Consider the following 11216-nt stretch of genomic DNA (forward strand, 5'->3'; position numbering starts at 1 on the left):
AACACTTTGTTCTTGTATTTTAGTATGAGTAGCTAGTTTTAAATACTAAGGTTGTGGACCCTAGATGTGTGTAATGTTAATTGGTGTTTAACACTGAATATATATATAATGGTTGGTTGATATTTATTCAATTCTTGTTCTTTATTTATGGTTGGTGGTTGCAAACATTAATCTATTCTATTTTACTATGTCTTTACTTGGAAAAGTGAGTTAGGGTTTGGTAGAATTGAATATCAAGAACTCAAGACTTTAAATCTTGTTTAATAGAATCACTTATGAATAAGTGGGTTCTGCTTGGCATAAATTGGTTGTTCTAAAATTGCAACTCTTTTATATTTGGAAAAATCATAAAGGGAAACTACTACCCAACCATTGGAAAATATTGGGTAATCATTTGGAAAACATTTGCATATCAAAGGACCTTCCATTAGAAATATATCACATTAACACCGATAGAATTACATTCTATTGACGGGGATGCAACCTTGGTTTCCTTAATCAAATCATTTACATTCTCTTAACACAATTAGTATCTCTTTAAATTCACAACTATACCATTCTCTTGTTATGTTAACGGAATATAATTACGACCTAAGTCAAGTAGCACACTACTCGAGTAAACTTTTCTTGCCTATTCCCTGTGGGATTCGACCCCAACCTTGTTGGGTTACTATGCTTGACACTGACCGTCTTACACTATTTAATTAAAGTGTAATTTGAGCGTATCAGCCATGCCGTAGAGCAGACTGGTGGGATCATTAGCACTTTCTTTCATAAATTTTATGGCCCGGGAGGACAGTTTGATCTTGAGTTTGGTCACAAGGCAATATACAAGAAAAGTATCCCTTTGAGAGAAGGCGGAGAAAGAGCCAGTACGAGGGAGCAGAGTAGTTGCAACAATGTGGACTAGAACACGAGTTTCAAAGCTAACATCACTTGGACCTAACTGGTTCGGGAGGAATTTAAATGAACACTCAGAAATACATAGCTTTGCTTGATCAAATGTGATTTCAGAATCATCGGGCCAAGAATTTTTGAAAAGCATGGGAAAACCAGAACACTTACACTTGAAGATTGAATCAAGCATGGCACAATCAAGAACGATGTGCTTTCCTAACACTAAAGATTCCAACTTGTCAAACTTACTAGAGCGAAGATTGGCATAAAACATTCTCACTAGGGGTTCATAGACTTTAGGAGGGGGAACAAACAGGAATTTTGATCAGCCTTGATAAACAAACAGATCTTTTACCTTACAGTTTAGGGCTTCCATGTCATCAAGTTCGACTACTCTCCTCCTGGGATTCTTCAAACAGGTATTTTTTCATTGCTATGAAAAAATACCTCTCAGGAGGTTCTTCTAGAGGTCTTTTTCCTGGGGCTTTTTCTCCTAAAGGATGAGAATGATCTGAGCATTTTGCTTGAGAGGAGGCAAACCCCTCTGAGTGTTCGGACCCTAGGTCTACTACCTGTTCTAGAGGCTAGGAAGGGGTTTTTGCTCTAGAGCAAATACTTTTTCTGGTAGAGGCAGAGGGGTTCTTAGAGTGTTTATCCATGGAGGAAAGTGGTTGAGGAGACTTTTGGAGAGGGTTTCTAGGCGATGAGAATGATGGAGATTGAATGAGGGTTTCAGAGATTAAAAGAAGGGTTTTTTGTAGGTTGAGTACAGGAAAGGAATGTGTCACGACCCAAACTACCATGTCGTGATGGTGCCTATTGTGGTACTAGGCAAGCCGACTCTTTACCAAAAACAACCCGATATTACAATTTAAATATAACTTCAAGCTAGTTAATAGAAAAGTTCATAGGAAAAATCTGAATAACAAAGTGCGGAATGAAAAGCTCGACATCGGGGTGTCACTGGTCATGAACATCTACTAAACAGTGTCCGAGATATTAAGACTAACATAGTCAGGAACTGTAACTACAAAATAAACTACAGGAACATAGGAGGGAGAATAACAGGGTTGCGATTGCTAGCAGCTACCTTGCCAACTCCGAGAAGAATCTACAGCTGGACTAGTCAACAGCCGCTACCGAGTCCTGATGTGCCTGGATCTGCACACAAGGTGCAGAGAGTAACGTGAGTATGCCAACTCAGTAAGTAACTAAATTAAATAAAGATTGAGAAGCAGTGACGAGCAATAAAGCATAATAAGTTCATATCAGGGAATCTCAGTAAAAATATAACAGGATTTTTAAATCAGTGTTTAAATCAAATCATTTCGCTTAAACTCAGTTTCAGCAAAATCATTTGACGATATTTTTCATGAGTTCTTAAACAGAGGCTCACTGCAACAATGAGAAAAATGATAAGATCGTAAACAACCCCTCGAGCAGAACATCACTCATAAATCGCCCCTCGGGCAAACCTCACAGTTACTCGTATACAGCCCTCGTGCATAACATCTCTCACACTCAGGGTACCCGCGCTTACTGGGGGTGTGCAGACTTGGGAGGGGCTCATTCACCCCAAGCGCTATAACAAGCCACCTCGTGGCATAAATCAATCAAGCCCGGCGTCACTCAATCATGAATCAGTAACAACATGATGCGGCGTGCAACCCAATCCCATAAGCATCCTCACAAATCAGGCCCTCATCCTCTCTCCATCATAAAACTCTCAAGCCACTCGGGCTATCAGTAAAAACAGGGTGCTCAGCCAAAACAACATTTTATATGCATCAAAGCAGGGAAATAAAGACTGAGTTATGAAATCAATAGGTATAACATGACCGAGTATAAATTTTCAACCAAAAACAGTGAGAGGATACTAAGAAAAAGGCCCCCAAGGGTCCAAACAGTTTTGGCACGAGGCCCAAATACGTCATTCAGCCCAATTTATAGAAATTCTTCTAAAACACATAAGTATCATATAGTTTCAACCAAATACGCAACTTATAGTTGCTACGGGACGGACCAAGTCACAATCCCCAACAGTGCACGCCCACACGTGCGTCACCTAGCATACGCGTCACCTCAAAATAGTAAAACGATACGAAACTCTCAAGACTAGATTTATAATCGCTACTTACCTCAAACCGGTCAAATCTCTACTCCACGATGCACTTTCCCCTCAACTCGGCCTCCAATTGCTCCGAATCTATTCACAATCAGTACAATACCATCAATATACGCTAATGGAATAAATTCCACACGAAAAACTATCAATCTGGACCAAAATCCTGAAATTCCCTCAAACCCGGCCACCGGGCCCACGTCTCGGAATCCGACAAAAAATACAAAACTAGAAAGCCCATTCACTCACGAGTCTACCCATACAAAAATCAAAATCCGACATTGAATGGCCATCCAAATCCCCAAAATCATCTATCCAATTCTCTTCCATTTTCCCCCCAATTTTACACCCAATTCCCAATTTAGATGATAAAAATCAAGATACAATCATGGAATTTAACCAAAATCAAGTGCAGAACACTTAACCCAATCACCTCTCTGAATTTCCCTTAAAAGATCGCCCAATCCCGTGGTCTCTAGCTCAAAATATCAAAAATGGGTTCGCACCCTTGATTTTGAATATAATGGCCTGCGCAGATTTTACTCTTCGCGAACGCGGTAGTGCCCTCGCGTTCGCGTAGCACAAACTACCTCTGACCTGGAAAACCTCCTTCGCGAACGCGAGGACCCACTCGCGGACGCGTAGCCTAAGCTGGCTGACCCTACGCGAGCGTGGAACAACCCTCGCGAACGCGTAGGCTTATCTTCCTGAAGCTCCCAAAGACCGTTGACTCTACGCGAACGCGATAACCTGGTCGCAAACGCGTAGCCTTAAAGTCCTACACCTTCATGAATGAGGGAACTACTTCGCGAATGCGAAGAACAACTCAAATCCCCCTCTCAAAATCCCTTCGCGAACGCGAGAGCCCTCTCACGAACGCGATGAAGGAATTCTCTACAATAAAATACCAGAAAATCTGCCAACTTCCAAAACCAAGAAATTATCCGTTAACCACTCGAAACTTACCCGAGGCCCTCGGTACCTCAACCAAACATACCAACAGATCTCATAATATCATTCAAACTTAGTCGAACCTTTGAATCACTCAAAACAACATCAAAACACCAAATTACCCTCGAATTCAAGCCTAAGAACATCCAAATTTCAAAATTTCACAAACGACGCCAAAACCTATCAAATCACGTCCGAATGACCCCAAATATTGGACACACGTCACAAATGACACTGCAAACCTACTCCAACTTCCGGGATTCCATTCCGACCCCGATATAAAATTTTCCACTGCTAACCAAAATTGCCAAATTTCCAACTTTCGCCAATTCATGCCTAATTCTACCACAGATCTCCAAATTACATTTCGGACGCGCTACTAAAGTCCAAAATAACCTAACCGATCTAACAAAGCCATTAAAATTCAAATCCAAGGTTGTTTACACATAAGTCAATATCCGGTCAACTTTCCCAACTTAAGCCTTCACAAAAGAGACTAAGTGTCTCAATTCACTCCAATACCACTCTGAACCAGAACAAAGCAATGCGATACGATCAAATATAGATGAGGAACACAAAAGGAAGCATAAATAGGGGAAACGAGGCTATAACTCACGTAACGACCGGCGGGGTCGTTACAGGGTGTCAGTTGAACAGGCTTGATGATTGGGTTTTCTTTCTTGAACCATGTAACTGATGTGAAAAGATAGGAAAAGAGAGGGAATTCGAAGGCTCTATTAATGACTATAAAAACACAAAATTTAAACATTAGGCATACGAAATATAAAAATATCACATAGGTCCTAATATTAATGATCAATGGATATAATACCAAGTAATTCTCTTAAAAAGCAAAATCTGTCTTCAAGTAAAGTTTTGGTGAAAATATTTGCTAATTGATCAGTAGTTCCAACAAAATATATTTCTATATTTCCCTTAATAATATGATCTCTAATGAAATGATGCTTGATATTTATATGCTTTTCACTGGAGTGATGCACATGATTTTTTAAGAGACATATAGCACTAAAGTTATCACAGAAAATTTGAATGGGATTAAAGAATAATTCATAGTAACCCAATTGATGAGACATCCATAGTAATTGTGCACAACATTGTCCAATGGCGATATACTCAGCCTCAGTTGTGGATAGTGCAACTGATCCTTGCTTTTTACTGTTCCAACATATCAGTGCTTTTTCAAGTACTTGACATGTTCCACTGGTGCTTTTTCTGTCTTCCTTATCACCTGCAAGATCAGCATCTGAAAAATCTTCTAGATTAAAATTTTTAGAGTGTGGATACCATAATTCGTGAGAAATAGTTCCAATGAGATATCGAATAATTCTTTTTACTGTAGTCAGGTGTGATTCTTTTGGAGCTGACTGAATCCTGGCACATTTACTAACACTAAACATAATATCTGGCCGAGTAGCAGTTAGATAAAGAAGGGAGCCAATCATTCCACGATATTCGTCAACAGGTTTTCCCTGTTCATATTTGTCAAGACTTGTTGAAGGACTCATTGTGTTTTCCCTGTTCATATTTGTCAAGACTTGTTGAAGGATTCATACCAAACTTTTGAATCAACTTCTTTGTGTATTTTGTCTGACATATGAACGTTCCTTCTTCATATTGTTGAATTTGAAGTCCAAGAAAGAACGTTAGTTCTCCCATCATACTAATTTCAAACTCACTTTGCATAAGATTTGAAAATTCCTTGCACAGAAGAGGATTAGTACTACCAAAAATAATATCATCAACGTAAACTTGAATCATGAGATTACCTTCTGATGATCTTTTAATAGAAAGAGTAGTGTCTACTTTACCTCTTGTAAATCCGTGATCAAGAAGAAATGAGCTGAGTCTTTCGTACCATGCTCATGGAGCTTGTTTGAGTCCATATAGTGCTTTAGTCAATTTGTACATATGGTAGGGAAACTTTGAATCTTCAAATCCAGGAGATTTTTTTGCATATACTTCCTCCTCAATTAAACCATTTAAAAAGGCACTCTTGGCATCCATCTGGAAGAGCCTAAATCTTTTAAAGGATGTGTATGCAAGAAGAATTCGTAATTATTCCAATCGAGCTACCCGAGCAAAATTTTCGTCGTAGTCGACTCCTTCTTGTTGTGAGTATCCTTGAGCTACTAATCTAGCTTTGTTTCTAACAACATTTCCATCCTCATTTAGCTTATTTCTGAAAACCAATTTTGTTCCAATTACAGGAACGTTTTCAGGCTTAGGCAACAGTTTCCATACTTGATTTTTGTCAAATTGATCTATCTCTTTCCGTATTGCTTGTAACCAACTTGCTTGTAACCAACTTGAGTCTTTTAGAGCTTGTAACCAACTTGAGTCTTTCAGAGCTTCCTCTATAAATTTATTTAGTATTTTTAAAGCTAAATTGCATATAATTTCAATATTAGCCTCTTTTAAGATCTAATTGTGTTTATATTTATAAAAACTAACTCTAGTATTTTTAATTTGATAATTACGTAACATTAATTGTTTTAGTACCTTTAATTTCTTTTTCAGAAATTATTCTACTATTTTATAAAATAAAAAGGAAAAAATGGCTATTTAAATGTTAGCCCCGTTCATTTCAATTTTAGCCTTATTTAAACCCCCCAATTGGACCCAATACCCAGCCCAAATCCTAATCTACCCGACCCACAACCCAATTAAATAATCCGCCCGAATTCCCTTTTAATCCCAGCCATTGATCACCTAGATCAATGGCTCACATCAGCCCTTTCCTTTTTTAATTCCCAACTAACCCAAACCCTAATCACTTATCGCCTGTAGCCGCCTTTGTATCCCCCCTTCTCTCAGTTCACTCTCAAACCCTAGCCGCCGCCTTCAATCACCACCTGAAAAGCTCCCAAATCCATGGCTTCCAAAGCCATAGAAAGCCTATATCCGCCTCCCTTGGCCTCTATGTGTTCGAGTTCTATGAGTTACAAGGCCAGACCTTGGAGAAGCTTGGCCCAGACTTTGATCGATCCAGTTTTTATGGCTGTCTCCGATCATCTTCAACCTTGCTCCGGCCGGCTATGGCTATTTAAGCCTGACTCTTGGCTTCTCCTGCTTAGACCAATGATTTTTCCAAGCCTTCCTCACCACATGGGTTCTTATGAAACCCTAACCTTTGAGGTTCTTCCGATTCTTTTAGATCTGTTTTAGATTTGTGTTTACTATAAACTCCTAAACATTTTCTCAAGGTTTCTTTCAAAACTTTACCTTCAGAACCTTTATCTTTTCTGATTTAGGGTTTTTGTTAAATTATTTCGAAGCTTTTTTGATTTTTTAACATGTTCTATTGTGCTTCTTTATGTTGTTCTTCTACTGTGTTTCTTTATGTTGTTCTCCTACTATGTTTCTTTACGTTGTTCTTCTACTGCGTTTCTTTATGTTGCTCTTCTAACTGGAGTGTGCATGTCAAAAGTCTTAGTTACTTTTTGAGATTTCTGAATTTATTTTTTGCCTGATTTACTTGTTTTCGTCTCTATACTCGATTGATGGTGAAAATCCTAAAATTTGGGGGTTTATTCGAGTTCTGAGATTATTTGCTATGTGTTTTACTTGTTCGTCATGCTCTGAATTCGACTGGTTTCGAAACCCTAATTTGCTTTAGACCTATTCGAGTTTCTGAAGTCGCTTCATCTGTTGCTCGACTGAATTTCGAAATCTTCTGCTTCTTTATGTGATTTTGACTTCCTGCTAAACTCTTCTATAAGGTTTTTTTCACTTGACCTCTTTGCATGTTGTTTGATACTCCCTCCTTTTCTCTATTACTAAGTTACTAAAATCGACTTATGTGACTACCATGTTCATTGGCTACTGACTTTGTGTTTGCTATTGCATGATGTTGTTCAGCCTCACATGCCTAATATTTATGCACTCTTTTATATGCTAAACTTTCCTCTAAAATGACCTTCAATTTTGGACTAATTTCAAACCTCTTTGTGTAATTCTGATTGCACTCGTGTAATTGATTCTTGCCTTATTTTTTATTGATTTCCCTATTTTCTGCATTGATAAAACTTCAGACTTTTGATTCTCTTGTCATTAACTTGGTTTATTCATAGGAACCCATGTTACTCTCCTTAAGTCAGTGCTTATGAAATCCTTGACTCCTTGATTTGCTATGTACTGATTTTCGATTCTGCAACTTTACTTTGTTTTCTTACCTTATTTGGTTAACCGAGTATTTTCAAAGATTCTTCCCTTAATTAAACCCCTATGTACTTACCCCAAATGGTCTATTCTATACATGGTGTTCTTTCCTTAAATGATTTCTACCCACTACCGTTTGAATTAAACTCCTTAATTAAAGGGAGTTCTTATACTGATCTGATTTTAATTGACATATAGTTCCATAATTACTGCTGAACAATGATTCTTGCCTTATTTTCCACTTGTTTTCGAACTATAAATACCATACTCTTTCATTAACACAGGCACACACGAACACTCTAAGTTTCTGAACTCACACTCACACTCAAAAATATTCTTTCTTGTTACTTGTACTGTGGCCTGCCTTCAAGATCCTATTACCTGCTTTTACTGTACTTTTGCTTCTTTGAACTGGTATGTCCTGATTAAGATTCCAGCATCGCAACAATGTGTTTACTTAATTCTTTTACCTTCTTGTCTACCCACTGCTTGTGTTTAGTTCAGTACTTTATTCTAGCATGCTGTGATTTCCTTATGCTTGTTCTGAAGTTACTATGCATCCTAAACCTCCATCCCAATGTGTTCAATGCTTATGGTTTGTTTGAGGCATGACAGTGTTGCATATTACTGCCCATGACTCAAGCTTGATCCCTGGGATCCTAACCTCTATGTTTCTCTACTATTGTGTGTTCTGCTGAACTTATAGGCATGCCAACATCTTCTATTGTTGTGCATGCCCAAAAGCTTACCCTTGCCTAAGCATAAGCTCTTTGTAATTTCCCAACCCCCTGAATCCCTTTGTATGAAATTATTAACCTGTTTGTGGTTGTTTCCCTCTCCTTTATTCCCTCACTTGCACTCTCTCTTAGACTTAAGTTCTGCCCCCCTCTTGTGAGCCTTGCCTTGGGACCCCTCGAGCTCCTTCTGAACTTGGACACTTGAGGGCTGGCATTTCCACACTGCACTTGTCCCTATTCTGGTGATACAATTTGGGTGTGAGCACTGCCCGGAGTCTTATTGAGGCTCTTAGGGAACTCTGACACACTCAAATTGGAGAAAGGTTTGGATCCGTGGTCTTTGAGTTGGTCTATCTCATAATTCAGACAGGAAGTCAAGAATCAGGCCTTCTATAGTTGTAATCATTTTCTTTGTATTTTTTGATGCATTTGTTACTCTGGTTTGTAATAATTTGTAAAGAATACTTGGGGTTGGCTAGTGAAACAGGGTCGGGGCAACTATGCATGCAAAGGGTAGAAATCATGCCTATAGGACTATTACAGTTCTGCATATTCAACTACATATATATATCATGCCTATAGGACTGTTACAATTCTGCATATTCAACTACATATAGAAATCATGCCTATAGGACTGTTACAATTCTGCATATTCAACTACATATAGAAATCATGCCTATATGACTAGTACAATTCTGCATATTCAACTACATATAGAAATCATGCCTATAGGACTGGTACAATTCTGCATATTCAACTTCACCTAGAAATCATGCCTATAGGATCGTTCAAGCGTCATTCTGCATAATTCAAACTGCATTTAGATACCATGTTTATAAGATTTAAAACCAGTATCTGCATTCATAAGTGTCTAAAATCAGCAACGTGTAGAAAATATGCCTATAGGAGTTTCTAAATGAATCTGATTCGCTTCACTCAATGCAAGACGTAAAAATCAGTAATAATATATACTATCACCTGCAGAACCTGACATCAATTTGTTAATTCTACATCTCTTTTGATAATCTAAGCCCTTTACCTAATCAAAGTTTAGCAAGCATGCCTATAGGATCCCAAATAATTCATTTCGAGTTTTACTGTCTTATAACCTTCTAAATTCAGTAGATATCATGTCTATAGGACCCCGTCTGTACACTTAGGCAAGCCTTAGAGTAATAATTAAAAACTTAATCCGCTTCTGTTAATTATTACGACCAACAGGAAGGCCTGATTCGGGCTTCTTATCTGAATTATGTAATAAACCAATCTACCCCAACTTTTAAACTCCCTCATATTTAATTCTAATCAGACCTAAGCAGTACGTGCAAGACATGCTATTATGTGCTTTTCTGTTCAAGGAGGTATAATTGAGCCTTATATGTTTATATGTCTCCCAAAATATGCAGTATGTGTTTTTGACTATCGCCTTAGAATTTTACCTTTGAAACCCATATAAGCCTAATATCCCTCCCTTTAGGATTAGTAGTCCTAAGTGCCTCCGGGACTGATAAGGGTGGGACGGGTAATAGCATGCAATAGATAATTGATACCAGTCCGCGCTTTAAATACCTTAACGGGGTGGGATGGGTAGATTTGGATATGATGACCACGCGATAATGTCACGTGTAGCCCCTCATTGAGGAGTGATTACCGGACATTGTGTGGGGTGATCCATATTATTAATAAACCTAGGACCCCCCTTCTTTTTTTTTCTTTATTCCTTACTTTTTTAGCATTGTAACTCTTTATTTTAAAAAAATCAGCTTTTTCTAATTGCTCTTTCAAACCTTGTTTACTTTCAAACCATTATGTATTGAAATCCCCTCTTATTTGAGCCTTATTTGCTCATATGTTAATTGTACCCAAATCCACAATAATTATCTGGCCGGGAACCACACTAGTGGATTCGAAGGGGTGCCTAACACCTTCCCCTTAGAATAATTTCAAGTCCTCACCCTCTCTGGTTATTCAAATCAAACTCTTTTGATGTCCTAATGCACCCTGATCAATAGGTGGCGACTCTTCAATTGCGAACCCAGTTCCCAAAAGGAATAAGTTGTCCCTTCAAATGTCATAAACCCGATTTCCGCGGAGGAAAAAGGGGGTGCGACAAATGGGTGATCGGGTTTTGGTCCGAATCTCGAGTTTTGACCAAGTGGGCCCGAGGTCGATTTTTTACTTTTTGGGGAAAATGATAGAAAACCTACAATTAAGCATTGGGTATGAATTCTTTGGCATTTATTGGTGTTGTTAAATTAATTTGGACTAGATACAAGTAATTTGGAGGCAAATTCTAAAGGAAAAGCGGTGTTTAAGGCTTGAATTGGCCG

General features: G+C 38.4%; 1 protein-coding gene across 1 annotated transcript; it reads right to left on the minus strand.

Annotated features, from left to right (window-relative positions):
* Positions 1-4475: 4475 nt before the first annotated feature.
* LOC109205975 (uncharacterized mitochondrial protein AtMg00810-like) lies at positions 4476-5514 on the minus strand. Its single transcript, XM_019368742.1, has 3 exons — positions 5049-5514; positions 4587-4714; positions 4476-4496 (listed from the first exon to the last, which is right to left on the minus strand). Exons 1-3 carry the CDS (start codon positions 5512-5514, stop codon positions 4476-4478), a joined length of 615 nt encoding a protein of 204 aa, XP_019224287.1.
* Positions 5515-11216: the final 5702 nt, after the last annotated feature.

The sequence above is a fragment of the Nicotiana attenuata genome, unplaced genomic scaffold (genome assembly GCF_001879085.1).
Source record: "Nicotiana attenuata strain UT unplaced genomic scaffold, NIATTr2, whole genome shotgun sequence".
NCBI lineage: Eukaryota > Viridiplantae > Streptophyta > Magnoliopsida > Solanales > Solanaceae > Nicotiana > Nicotiana attenuata.